General features: G+C 38.3%; 1 protein-coding gene across 2 annotated transcripts in view; it reads right to left on the bottom strand.

The window, feature by feature from the left end:
- Window positions 1-378: 378 nt before the first annotated feature.
- The window catches only part of PROSER1 (proline and serine rich 1), a 28,568-nt gene continuing 14,182 nt past the window's right edge, over window positions 379-14,764 (bottom strand). For both annotated transcript variants that reach the window (XM_069064630.1, XM_069064628.1), the window contains 10 exons: window positions 11,978-12,072; window positions 10,620-10,713; window positions 10,022-10,132; window positions 8,955-9,038; window positions 8,037-8,115; window positions 7,571-7,666; window positions 5,536-5,577; window positions 3,078-4,833; window positions 2,523-2,673; window positions 379-2,070 (listed from right to left, as the gene is read on the bottom strand). In XM_069064630.1, the coding sequence (XP_068920731.1) occupies window positions 1,948-2,070; window positions 2,523-2,673; window positions 3,078-4,833; window positions 5,536-5,577; window positions 7,571-7,666; window positions 8,037-8,115; window positions 8,955-9,038; window positions 10,022-10,132; window positions 10,620-10,713; window positions 11,978-12,072 (2,631 nt within the window). In that variant the 3' untranslated portion in view covers window positions 379-1,947. The remainder of the gene's footprint in view (window positions 2,071-2,522; window positions 2,674-3,077; window positions 4,834-5,535; window positions 5,578-7,570; window positions 7,667-8,036; window positions 8,116-8,954; window positions 9,039-10,021; window positions 10,133-10,619; window positions 10,714-11,977; window positions 12,073-14,764) is intronic.

Below are 14,764 nucleotides of genomic sequence, written 5' to 3'. Positions count from 1 at the left end.
ATAAGACTTTAGGTCAAATATATGACAAAACAGGTTTACTAGTCATGTGCTTTTAGCCAAATCAAAACGTCTGTGTACCTCAATTTCCAAAATTTATCAAATGGCTACAACACCTGCCCTGCCTACCTCACAGGAGTATTGGAAAGATGACATCAAACAATTCTCTAAAATGCTGTACAAGTCTATACCGTTACTATTATGTGCTTGACAATATGCATTTTAAATGAAATAATTATGGAGCTAAAGTAACTGAGAAAAGATGGGATCCAAAATAAATTCTTAACTTACTCACTCCAGTCTTGTTAAGCAGTTACATAACTATGGTTTCATATTCTTTTGTCTAAAAGGTGAATAATTTCAGACATAAGCACACCCCTCTTTTAAACTGTTCAAAATTTAATAATTTCATTTTTATGTTTAAATGATTACTTAAATTTATGCTCAATAGTATGAACTTAAAAGTATTAATTCAATTCAGATAGGCAATACATTATTTAGAACATTATATAATTTTTTATAGATCATCTAACATCCAGCATAAAACAACATGTTTCACTTCACTAATCCATAATAAGTATCCAAAACATGTATTCAAGTATTTTTTAAACTAGAAAAAAGTAATCACTAAAAACTTTGTGCCATGTCTGTAAACTTTATTTTAAAAATTGTGTTAAAAACTAATCATACAGGAATATTTTTATTAATAGGCTTAAAAAGTTTGTTCCCCCATTAAAGGAAAATACATTAGCAACATCTTCCATCCGAGACCATCTTTAAAAAAGTAAAACCTCTAGGTGCTGAAATGTTCTACAGTAGATTTTCTACAGTTCAAATTTGTAAATCACAGGATTGGAGACCATTCTCTCTACTATTTTTCTCTAAAATCTGGTAGAGAGGGCTGTCTTAAACAAATGACTTTCAATCATGTGTTACACTACCACAGGTACTTAAAATAGAGTGCACACTGCATTTCACTAGCAAAGGAAATCCTTTCTATATGTTGCCATACCATTTTTTTCAGTATTTAAGCATAATGTCTTTCAAAGAGAAATACTAAATCCCATGATTGTAAACATTCACCAAAGATTTCCAGTACAATGAACAACAGAGATGGCCTAGATGCTGCCAGTAAATTGTTCCTATTTGTACAAATGCTGTCACCACTATTGTTAAGAAACATATTCTGAAGGCAAATTATTACAGATTCAGTTGTATTTCTGTAAGAAAGCATGCCTGGAAGTATAATTTTACTCAAAATACCTGAAATAGTCATTCTAATGACCAGAATAAGCACCATTTTTCTAGTTACTCCTTGCCCAAAATATATTTTTCAGTTTAGTTCAGCAGTATGTGCAAGACATTTCATATTAGTATTTAAAAACTATTGGGGGCAGGGAAAATAATGGGGAGGGATAGGTGTCAGGAAGGAGTCTCAAGTCCCCTTCATGTATACACTGAGTTCCTATTGATGCTAATAGGAACTACTCATGCATACTAAGGGGAAAAACCCTAAGGGCTACATGCAACCTTTAATCCCTAGGCACAACTATTACTGATGTTAAGAGAAATCACAGGCAGAGTTAAGGCTGTATTCGGCTGTAAAGAATCCAAACTCCTCTTTATCATTCTTTCTATCAGATCAGATCACACATACCAAAATTTCATAGGACGGGAGCTGATAAATAGAGAAAATTTTTTGTAATATTGTTTCCCATATGGTTTGTCAGTCCTATTTACATGGGAAAGTGTACACACTTAAAACTGCTATATGGAAAAACTGCAGCTACAATTTAAACTCTGAGACACTACAATTTCTCCAGAGTAATCCTTATTCTCATTTTCTGACTTCTCCCCAACTTCTTTTTTCACCAGGGTGTTCACCACAGTCCTTAAACAATTTTGGTCTTGCTCCAAATGAAGAAAAAAACCAAAACACAAAATCTATATTCACTGCCACCCACTTTGGGAAAGTCCAGTCTGTAATGAAAATGGGGTTCCTGGTGCTGAAGGATAACTAGGAAATCCATCAGGCTGAGTTGGATAGCTCTCCAAAGCTGAAGCTGAATGTACCTAAAACAAAGAGTAAGAATTAATTTAAAAAGTCATTCCACCTATAATTGTTAACAGAAGTAGGTTTTTACTTGACAAGCAAATATACAAAACTATAGTATAGTGAGGGGGAAAAAACAGAAAAATGTTTAGTTAAGACAACTTTGTTTTTAATTGCATAAAATTTTTTAAAGAATGTGTCAGTTCCACAAAAAACAAAAATGCTAGTTTATTGACCCAAATGTTCTTTAAAAAAATATAGAAACCACGAAACAGGAAATATAGCCAATATAAATCACTATTTTAGGGAGGGCAGTATGATTTGAAGGTTTGAGGAATGAGAATGATTACAACTTAGGTAGAAGAGCAATGATAATAAACAAAGAAAAAGATTTTACTGCTAAATGTTAGGACTTCATACTTGGCACTAACCTGTCACCATTCTAAAGTACTTACAGGCATGACTGGTTTACCTGCTGTAAGAGGGCTGACTGTGCAGCTGCATTGTGCTGCAGTTCCTGCAAGGAAGACTGTGAGGGGTTCTGGGAAAACCCAGGTATTCCAGGGAGCGACAAAAGTCCAGGAAAAACAGAATTTCCAGCTGCTTGAAGTCCAGACGACAATCTGTAACGAGTCAATTAGGAATAGTTCATGCACAAGAGAAAATATTTACAAGCTGGATTTCCTACATTTGTCAAATATATTTCATATAAATATTAAATTCATAAAATTTTCTGATTTTCCTTGGATTCAACAAACCAAAACATTGAGATCTAATGACCAAGTTTATAAATGTAAAATTACACATGCACCTATTTTCCCCTATGTTTAGCATGCCAACATTGCTTCAAGGTTGTTCAGAAACCATTTCTGATTAAACACTGTACATCATAAGCTCACAAAAAAGAAATGCCCCTGAGTATTTGACTTTGACTTCTACCCAAAAGTTTAATGAAAATTAGTTCTTTTAAGGGTATATACAAGGCTAAAAATGAAGACTTTCATGCCATTTCAGAAGTAAAACATACCCAGCTTGTGCAACAAGGGCAGAGTTGAAATTGGAACTAAATGCAGATGCAAATCCTGGCAAGACTGGAGCTGGTGATGGAGCTGTAGCAGCTGCTGGCAATGGTGCAACTGCTGCCACTGTAGATGATGCCTGGAACCCCGGGAAAGAAGGGAGTGCAGGAGTAACTGCTGGAGTGTTAGAGACAGGAAAGCCGTGGTAGGATGGGTTTGAAGATGGTAGAGGTCCTTGAGGAACAGAAAAAAGGGATGGGACAGCAGTAGACAAGTTGAGGGGAAACGGTGCTGCTGAGACAGGGGCTGAGGCTGTAAGCCCTGAGATCACAGCTGCAGTAGAACTGGGATGAGATGTGGAGGAAGCAGTCGTAGGAGGAGTAGCTACTAATGACCCCGGAAGAGATACGGAAGGATTAAGTGCTGGGTTACCAGCTAGAGGGAAGTTATTGGTCAGAGAAGTGAAAGGAGGAAGAGCAGTAAACACAGGAGCAATTGGTGTGGAGGAACCATGAGGGGTCAAGGAGAGAGGTGCAGAACCATTTAGGGGAGTACTCAAGGAGGAGAGACCTGATAATGTTGGATTAAGGCAAGCGGATAAAGTAACTGGCACTGACGCTGCTGCTGAAGTAAATGCACGACCTAATGCTGCTGACAGGCCTAAAGTGCTGTGAGACGGAGTAGCAGGATGGGGTGGACCTTTGAAAGCAGAAGGCGTGGGGCTTGTGGGCTCAGTTTTTACCATGATAGGAATACTTGTAACAACAGGGGTAGCTGGAATCTGCAATTCAGGATTACCCGGGTGGGGGCCATGCAAAAGAGAGGCTGAGGAACCACAGCTGACTGGTAGTGCTACTGATGATGCAGGAGTGGCTAAAGGAGATTGTGCTGGCAAAGCAGGGGGAGTGGAAGATGGATTGGCCACAGAAGGCGACGAAAGACCCGGGAACATGGCCATGCCTGGAGTGGCAGACCTTTGGGGTGTGGGTGTGGCCGACGGTGTATAGCACTTATTAATGGATGAAGCAGGAGAATCAGAATTCTGATTAGTGAGAGAAGATAAAGAAGCCAGAGCAGAAGAGGTGATTGAAGTTGTGTCATTTGATGTCAGAAATCCTTTTAAGACAGACAGAATAGGATTGTTCAGCCCAGGAAGACTGGTAGCAGGACCACCAGCAATTACAGAGGGAGCTGGGCTAGATACCACTTGGGGAGTAGGTGTTAAGGACAAAGGAAGCCCTGCAAAAACTGATGATAATGGAGCAGGATTAAGGTTATTAGTAGAAACAGCTGTAGAAGTAGCAGGAAAAGGGAGGCTGTTAAAAGGAGCAGAAACAGAAACAGGAGCAGAAGCAAATGCTTCATTGGGAACAGGAGGAGCACAGGGTGGAGCAGAGCCCTGTGGGGCAGGAGGAGGAGCAGCTGTAAGACCTGACATAGGAGTCAAGCCAGAAAAAACTGTGGGGATCACGGCTGAAGTTGTATGATGTGCAGATGTGACAGGAACTGTTGGCAGCGAAAGGGTTTTGATGACAGTTGATGTTGGGATTGATGATTGAGGTGTATGGTTTGAAGAAGAGGCCTGCCCTGGGAACACAGGAAGGACAGGAGTGGACGAGTTCATCCCAGAAATGACTGGAGTTGCTGGTGCTGATGGATGATTTACTGCCTTCACTGGAGATGGGGTAGGGACTGGGGTAGCAACAGGTGTTGAAGGATTAGAACAATGAGGAGAAAAAAGCTGACTTGAGTGGGAGGAAAATGCTGTAAAGAAATAAAGACAAGCATTAGAATCACAGTGAAATTTAAGATGTATTTTTTTAAAGAAATAAATGACAACTTAAAATCTAGAACTGGTGAGATTTTTTTTTTGCATGTGAACACAAAAATCCTACATATACACAGACTGTCTTTAACATACTATGATCACAGTGAGGTAGCAAACCATAATTGGAAATACACTGGAGTCCTATATATAGTAGGAACCCTTGGGCTCAATTCATAGCTCTCACATCTGCTAGGCATGGGACCCTGTTCAAATCACTTCATCTCCCTGAGCATCTCAGATCAATGACTATAAAAAAATGTATGATTCCCACACCACATGTTTCAGAGTTCTTGTGGGAAGAATATTTTGTAAGTTTATTAATATTTTTTCTGGGGGGGGCATCCTTGGGGAGTGAGTGTTGCAGTTGTGATTCCACTTAAGTAAGAAACTATGAGAGTAGAAACTACCTCCAAAAGATCAATAATTCACCTGTCTTAGAGTTGTTTGAGGGCACTAAAAGATTAAAGTAATTGTCCATAGTCACATAGGTAGGGCCTTGAACTCAGGTGTTTCTGCTTCAAGGTCAGGGCATGGCCACTCTATCATACTGCTTCTCATTAAGACTCAGTGAATAAAAATTAGCAGGATACAACAGGAAGAAACATAGTAGTTATACTCTTAGTAAATCTGACACTTACTTGGATTTGGGGGTTTTGATGTATTAGAAAGTTCTTCATTTTCTGCAGAGAAAAAAAAATGTAAGATGATTTTAAGGTCCTACAGAACTGTTTTTCCCAATTGATTTAAGATGGGAGTCACATGAGTGTATATGGTTTATGGATTGTTCCTTATGGAAGCCATTTTACTATCTCATAGTAAAGGAACTTCAGATTCTCAGAGTAAGAAGGGAAGACAAGTGCCATCTAGTCTGCAGTGTTCACATTGCTGTTAAACTCACTATAACATATCCAGAGTTCTTCTCAATGCACAAAGGACCAGGCCCCTTCTTAGTCCACAGAAGAATATGCTTCAGGTATTAATAATAAAATGGTTGAAACAGAATTATCATTTGGGATCCACTGTTCAACACCACATCTTTTTTCTTCACTGCCAAAATTGTACAGGGCCCTAAAAATCCAGATGGAAAGGACTTAACAAAGTTTGCTGGGACAGGCTAATTCCCTTGTAAATCTAAATCTACGATCCTAATTTCTTAGGAGCTTAGAAAGGATCCCTCTCAATGGCTGATTTCCTTTTTCTTGATGCTGAGCCAATGGAACTTAACTTATAAAAACCCAAGATTCCTATCACAAGTTCCATCAATGTACATGTGTCCATATTATCCACAATTGTTAAAACAAAATGAAACAAAACAAAAACATGGCAGAAGTGACCCTGAAGGCAGTCTTATGTGGAGTCAGGAAGAACTGGGTTCAAACTCAAGACGCAAAAAAGAAAGTTCTTGCAAATAAAGTACTCGGTACTATCAAATGGTTTAACATTAGAAATTTCAATTTTATGAGTGGAAATGACATTAAAAGAAGAGGTATTACCATTTGCTTTGCTGTTACACCCTAAGGATCACAGGACTTTTCCCTGATTTGTAGCGGACACCTTCTATATGTGTTATCTCCCCCATAAGATTGAGAGTTCCTTGGGAGCAGGAATTTGTGTCCCCAGAACTTAACAGTGCTTTACATATAATAAGAATTTAATGAATATACGCTTTTCCCATTCAAACATTCATTCACATTCACTTCAGACACTTGCTAGCTGTGCTACCCTGAGCAAATAACTGAACTCTTCAGTGCCTTAGCTTTCTTATCTATAAAGTAACAGGGTTATTATCCTTACCTATAAAATAACAGTCTCTGGGGCCTTTTCAGATCTCACTCATGCCAAGTAGATGGCAATTTGGTGTTCAAGCTTCCTTGATGAGATCAGTTTGATCTGGATCATCAGCCACTTTGCTGGTCTCAGTGACACAGGATCGAGGCAAGCACCCCTCTGCTCTGGCCCTTGTGACTCTGCACAGTCTTATAACTAAGCATTTCTTAGCATTCATCCAGCTGCTTACCCCAACTGAATCTTTCTAGTGACTACTCCACTACAGTCCCCTTACTCTTACTGTGGCACAGTGAAAAACTGCACTTTTCTAAGTCAATATGCCACCAACTCACCTTATCTATGTTGTACTGTATTTCAATTTATGTTGTTCAACATTTCTACATGACATTTAAAGTATTGCTGGTGAGGTCCCAGGCAATGAGTATAACACCTCTGCTCTATCCTCTGTCACTGCACCTCATGCATAAAGAAAGCGTTAGAAGCTTTGTAAGCTCTGGTGAAATGCTCAGCACATTGTCTCCAGAATTCCTTATCCACTAGACTGATAACACTGCCCAGTTTGGGATGATATTAGTCTAGAACCAGCTATTCTTGATAAAGCCATGCCAATACTTAGTGACCACCTTTCTATGTCACCTTTTTATCCTTCACATTGTCTTCTAGCCTCCTATGTTTCCATCTTAACACTATTATATTCTCACTAATGTCCTGACTTCACAAAAGAATTATTGTGCGGAAATAAACTCTGTTTTAGAAATTTCGCGTAGCTTATTTTAAAGCACTTCAAACCATAAGGCTACAATATGCAACTGTGCATTATCAAAAATAATTTTGTGGGTAAAGAAATGATCTAATGTTAAGATCTATATAATAAGATTCTGTTACCTGTTGCCACTGGGTTAGGAGTATATGGAGGTGGAGGTGGGACTCCTGGAGCTATGACATTGGCCAGTGGTACCAAACCCGCATTATTATAAGCACCTAAAACATAAATACATTCAAAGTGCATAACTTGGTGTTATTTCAATTCACTCACAATGTTGCATGACTTAGTTCAAATAACATTCATTGTTATGAGACCAAACGTTTGGTCAGAGGTGATAGGACTTATTTTTATGTAATGGAAAAAATATGAATACTCTAAAATAGACAACAACTGCTTCTAGTCGGCATGGCAAAATATAGTAACTGATGTGAGAAAAAACTCATTATGACACTTCTGGTAATTTTCATGAGTACATACTAGGATCTTTAGTTTTTCCTAATTTTCAAAAGTACATAATAAATGCAACTTTTAACAAATGAAACAGTATATGCACACAAAGCAAATTACAATCAAATAACATCTTACTTGGTGCAATAGTTGCATGAGGTCGACAGGGGGGTATAGGATATGGAACGGGTTTATGTGGGTTGTATGTTGCAGGAGCCTAGATAAGGATAAAATAATTTCAGTAACAATAGCAATAGAAAAAAAAATGCACTACAGCAAAATATCTGTTCAAATAAACTGAAAATCTCCCAATATGCATACCAGATCCCATATGGCACTTTTCCCTATCCATTTACCCACTCATAAGGATGTCTATCCAGCACCAATGGTGTAGATTTCAGTTTTAATCCTAAATTTCAGTCACTTATTTCATACGCCCTCAAACAAGTCACTTAGCGATTCTTAAAATGTGAAATACCATGTGTCAACTTCTTAATCATTAAATCATTCAAGATGTGGAGCTCTATAATGTTTTTTATAGTTCTTTAAAAAAGTTCCATGACAGAACCAGGAAGGCAATATATACTATGACTGCAACAATGTAAACAGAAAGAAAAAGGAAAAAAGTGTAATTATACTGGTCAAATCTTATTCCCCCCCAAAAGAGATCATCTTCCTCCTTTCCTTGCAGAGGCTTTTGGTATTGAACACAGCACACACTGTTTGACTCAGTTGATGTGTTGTTTAGTGTAGATGTATGGGATGGCCTATTTCCATCCCCTCCCCCCCCTTTTCATTATCTGCTAGAATGGAATACTTTCTAGGGACAGAGAAGGAACATATTTGGAAAGGAAGATGACAAAAAACAAAATCTATCAATTCTTTTTGAAAAAGAAATTTTAAAAAATGACAATCTAATACCCAGATGCAAAAAATGAAATTAGTATCCAGCACTACTGACAAACTTTTCACAGTTAATTAATGACTTTTTGTCAACAGTGTTCTTATACCTCAAGATTGCTAAGAATATAACTATATTTTCTATTCCATACATACTGGTTTACATGGGCCAAGTATTCGTGCAGCTATTCCTTTGCCTTCATTTGTACAATCTTCACCATCCTTTTTGATAGGGAATCCCTATAAAAAGAAAATTAGTTATTCCGGATTATAATATTCTACACATAAAAGACAGTATAATAAAAGTAGTACAGTCGTATCGTAATAGCAGCGTAGTAAAAGAAAAACAATATTGGGTCAGAAGTCAGAAGATCTAAGTTCAAGTCTTATCTCTGGGACTGACCTAGAAAACATACTCTAATACAACACTATGGTTTCTGAATATAGCTTCACTTGACAAAAAATATTCTTTTTCCTTAAATACATGAGGATCTCTGATTTAGCTGCAGATCTTCTTCCAAACAATAGACTTAAATACTGCTCCTCCAGGAAATGGTTTTCAATAGCTGTTATAGCAGAAAAATTCAATACCCTGCAACCAACGTGAATTATCAACATTGTTCTGAATTGTAGCCAGTCCTTCATGGCTTCACTCAGATTTCACCTACTCCAAGAAGCTTTCCCTAATTCCCCCATTATCAGTGCTCTCTGCAACTTAAAATTACTTTATGTATCCAAAAATGGCCCCTGAAATATATTTAAAAAAATATTATTAGTTATCTGGCCTCAGACTCTTACTAGCTATGTGGCTCTGGACAAGTCACTTAACCCTATTTGCCTAAGCTTCCTCATCTGTAAAATGAGCTGGAGAAGAAAATGGCAGACCACTCTACTCTGCCAAGAAGACCCCAAAAAGTTGGACATGACTGACATGACTGAAATGGCTGAAAAACAACAATTAGTTTCTAAGATCTATGAAAAACAGAGGGTTGGGAGAAGAGAGTGCTAGGTAAGCAGAATGAAACAAACCAGTTAATTCCAGGTGGGAATTATTACAAATTCTGAAATACTCGGATGCACATTAATAATGAACTTGCAATTCTGATGACACAACAGAATCTCCTTCACGTACATTTTTCCACCATAGATTTTCTTTACAAATTATAGTCATTTTAAACTTGTTCTTTATCCATAAGAGAATCATATAATCATAGTTTGCTTACTGGGAAAGTTCCATTTATCTGACTGGGTTTCCCTTTAGGATATGGGTTGCCAGGAATCATTCCACAAGAAGATATCATGGCATGAGGAGCTTTACAACCTCCTTTTAAAGCCTGTAAATAAAGCCAAAAAGAAAATAAAAATGAGACTCTTTCTAAAAACTCCCACCTTCTCATAAAACAATTAGTACCTGAATATGTGATAAACCAACACTTAGATAAACTCATTAATAAATGGCATAATAATCCAAGCTCCTAAAAGAATGGAAGGAGATGAGAAGCTGATGTCTTATAATTAAGAGAATAGAGCATCAAAGAAAAGCTGCATGATGCCATGTAGGATTCCGTTGTAGAAACATTTGCTTATTTGATCATTAAATTTTCCTTCTCATAATCACTAAGAAACGACAAAGTGACAACACTGTGACATTGGGGAGGTTCCTTCTTCTTTGTGAGTCTCAGTCATCACCTGTAAGAAGATCAGGGGACTAGGAGACTAGTAACTGATCCCTTTTAGGACTCTATTACACTGCTACTCGGAACTCTAAATTAAATCCAAAAAGATATGTATTTGTTTAAATAAAAACCTCTATAAAATTACCTGCTCAAGAATTCTCCTACACCGCTTCTTTTCAGACATATTGATCCTAAAAAGATCTTCAATAAGGCGATAATTCTGTGCATCAATAATGTTTCTACCAAGAAAATAAAATTAATTCATTTATGCTATTTGAAGTTCTAAATATGTCATACTATGGGAATTAACGATCTTTCTTCAGAGACATAACTCCTTTTCATATGCCATTTGGGAAAAATTATTGAATATGCATATATTCAATATACATACACATATATCAATTCAACTGAAAGAGCTTTATTTTATGATGACTACAAAATGTAAGTTTGCATAATTGTGATCAACTGAATGAAAAAAGTAGAGTAAGTATTCTCTTTCCACTACTCTGCAGAGGTGAGAGGAGCACAGATGTGGAATACTGAATATATTGTCAGGTCTGTTTTTTTTTAAATGTCTTGCTAAGTTTTACTAATTTCCCCCCCTTCTTTAAAAAATTTTTTTTTTGTTATATGGAATGGTTTTCTGGATGAGAGGAAGGGAAAGGGTACAGGGGGAAATTTAGACAATGTAAAAACAAAAGATAAAAATAAAATTTTATTTTTAAGAAGTAGTAACAGGTGATGCTTCATTTTTATCAATTCCTATCTCTTCTATAGCATCTGATGGTTTACAAAGTGCTTTTCCTACATTTCAGGTTAAAAGAACCTTTAAAGTTCTTTATGTAAATACAAAGGACCAGACCTAAACTTAGCAAGTGTCTAGGACCTCAAAGAAATCATAAATCCAAAAAGTGAAGTTTTGGGTTCTTTACTCTTTAACAGAAAACTTTTTTAAAAGGGCAAAATGAAAAGGTCCAGACAAAGAGGGATCGGGGGTCAGGTGACCAAAGCTGGAGTTTTGGCTTTGCAATGTACTATCTAAGAGACTTCAAGCAAGTCATTTAACTTTTCTGGTCTTCAGTTTCCTCCCCCTTCTCTAAAATGAGGGGGTTGAATCTATTTTCCTATGAACTCAATATATAACAGAATAAAGCAGTCATATTCTTTTAGCACATTGTTCTAGGAAGCAGCAGCATCCAGTATTAACAATTCAAAAGGAAAGACTAACTGATAAAATGCAGACAGGAACGATGCCAATTTCACAATCCTGCTTTGTGGTCCCAATTTGGGGATTTAATGTGGAAAAGGTTCTATAATAAGTACAATGGCTCTTCCTAGAAGGAAGTAAAATAAAATCATGATTCTTTCTTACCAAACACAATTTAGCACTGTTTAAAATTAAAATTTAAAATTCATGGATATTAAAAGAAATATTTACTAACTTCCTTAACAGGCTAATTGAAATCTTTTCATCTGAAACAAAAAAAACAAAGAACTACTCACGAAGCCAACAGTTCAAGAGCAACCAGCTTATCTTTGCTGAAGGTGAAGCAGTTGAGAATATTGACCACTTTCACTGCAGGGACAGCTACCATTTTCTAGTAATAGAAATAAGAAAATAGGTAACAGACAAGTCAGAGCATTTATTCTCCTGCTTCTGATCCCTTTAGAGTGTCATAGGTATTAACTGTGACCCTGGGCAAGTCACGTCTGCCTTTGAGTGTTTCAGTCTCCTCATCTGTAAAATAAGGGGTTAGACTAGATGACTGCTCCAAAAATTAAAAAAAATACTGAAGAAAAGACTAGATGACTTCTAAGCTTCTTCCCATCCCCATATTTTTGATCCTATGACGCCCCCTTTACCATTCCATGATGTTGCTTTTGTTATAGTTAAAGTCACTATCAACTTCATCAAAATGCCATTACGGTAAAAAAACCAACCAACCAAGTTGGATGGAAATATTAATGTAACACCAGTAAGTCAAAATAAAGGTTAAAAAAAAGAATCTAAAGATGCAAGTCTTTTTATGGCAGAAGCTAAAGAGCTAAGTTAGACTAACACAGAAATTTAAACTAATGCATGATTCCAGTACTGGTTCTCTTGTTGGTTCCCCATTTTAACTTACCTAAATTTCACTCAGGGTTAAAAAGAAAGTCACCGGATTAAGGGGTCGAGACACCTGGGTTTCCAGTGTCAGTTTAACTAACTAGTTGTATGACAGTAGGCATGTCCTTTTACTAGTGAGGGACTCCAGTTTCTATATGTAAGATGAGGAAGGGTTTGGGGGGGGGGGGGGAGTGTGATAGTAATGGCAATTAAAGATTCCCCTGTATTGGCTTGGTTTTCAAATTGATTGTGTTAAAACCCAGAGCTTGTTAATCCCACCTGTGGGATGGACTTGTTGATGTGAAAAGAAAGTCCTGAACTGGGAGGAGCTGGTGACTTAGATTTGGAGAGACAAGAGAGAGGCAGAAGAACTTTTTGGAAGCAGCACCTCGTGGAGGCAGAGAGAGAGACTGAGAAGGATTGCTGGGGGCCACTTTGAATTGCCCTGGACTTTTGAGACCTGCCCCCTGAGCTGCCAAGGACTGAGGAGACATGGCTGTTTTGCTGGTACTTTGTCTGTCTGTTTTGATGTTGTTTTGCCAGATTTGTCCACTGGTGAAAGACAGTCCTGTTGTTGAAGAAGTCCTGGAACCTGGCTTTTGGTTAAGAAGCCCTGAGACTGTCCTGCAGACAGAGAGTGAATACTGTCCACTGGTGAAGGACAGTGCTGTTGTTGCAGGGGTCTGGGGACTGTCCTGCAGACAGAATGAATAGCTGTTGTTGCAGGGGTCTGGGAACCTTTCTGTTGGTTCAGAAGCCCTGAAGAAGGATTTTCTTGTTGTATGTTTACAGAAATCCTGGGAGAGGGTTTTGCTAATGTTTTCAGGGGTTCTAGGACTGTTCTACAGACAGAGGATGAATTAATGAAGGGACTGGCAATGTATCTTGTGGCCTTGCTAAGCCATGTCTCCCCAGGAACTAAGATTGCTGAGAACTTGCCTAGTGTCAAGATGAAGAAAAGACCTCCATGTGGGTATTAAGTGCTGTGCTTAAACTTGATGTAACTCTGGGGTAGATTCAATTGTGATCCAGGGGTGGGGAACTTTTGACCTTTTTGTGCTCTGTGATTGAACAAATGAAGGTACTTTACTTATGTTTGGAAACTAATCTCCATTTGAGAAGAGGGGCTTTGTGGTGGACTAAATGAAGGTACAGCCTAGGGGTGGAGTAGTATTTAGAACAGGGACTTTGTAGTTGATTGAATGATTGGAAGGTCTTGGGGTGGGGTAGTACTTGGAGATTATTTAATCACACTTAGTAAATGCTGTATTTTGAATGAAGTCATGTTTTGATCTTCTCTGTTCTTACTTTGTCACTGAATAAAATGGAGAGCACCTATGCTGGTATTTTGAACCTTGGGAAGTTGCCTTTGCTTGGCATTATATTATGGGACCCCTTAGGACAGGGACAGCTCTACATCTGATTTCAGCAGCAAGTAGCCATAGAAGAAGAGATCTTCACCCCTTGCCACAAGATTTTGGGGCCCCATTTGTTCGGGGTGGGGGGAATGATGGGGAGCTTGTGCTCAAGCCCCACCCTAAAATATGGTTTTCTGTGTTTATTGTGTGCTATTCTTGTTATATTGTTGTGAAATTTAGTTGACACCGTTTATTCCTACTGTATTTTTGCCAAGTAAGGGACATGAAAGATCTTGGGGCCGAATGTAAGGGTTATGGGATTTAAAGATCTTCCATGCCCCGGTGGACTTGCTGACGTAGCAGGAAGGGGCGGAGCAAGAGGAAGCGGAAGCCGAACTAGAGTTCCTGCGGTGGCTGGCGGTGGTGGCGATGGCAGCAGCAGCAGCAGAGGCAGCAGCAGCACGAAGCCCTTTTTGAGTTAGCCAGAATTTCTGCTAAGGACTCCTGATGAGGATTGCCAGGGGCCGGAGCTGCTGGGAGCGCGCTTCCCGGACGCTGGGTGGTTGCTGTGAGTGGGGAGAGGAGGACCTTTGCCTGAGGTAGCCTATTCTGTTTCAAAGGCTTGAAAATGTGGGTGCTTTCTACCTTATCTACCTGTGCCAATGTCATAACTACTCTGATGGCTTTCACTTTCTGGTTTTGGGACTCAATCTTTTGGTATCTTAATAAATTTTCCAGCTTATTCCCCCATATGGCAAGCATGATGTATTTTGTGATGGATAATTATATCAGCATATTTGTAATCTCCATAGGCATTGTGAATAT

Source organism: Petaurus breviceps, unplaced genomic scaffold (assembly GCF_028583685.1).
Source record: "Petaurus breviceps papuanus isolate PSGF00001 unplaced genomic scaffold, PetGlider_PUasm1.0 90639, whole genome shotgun sequence".
In the NCBI taxonomy this organism is placed as follows: Eukaryota; Metazoa; Chordata; class Mammalia; order Diprotodontia; family Petauridae; genus Petaurus; species Petaurus breviceps.
The sequence above is the reverse complement of the archived record's forward strand: the minus strand, read 5'-3'. Positions and strand labels throughout refer to the sequence as shown.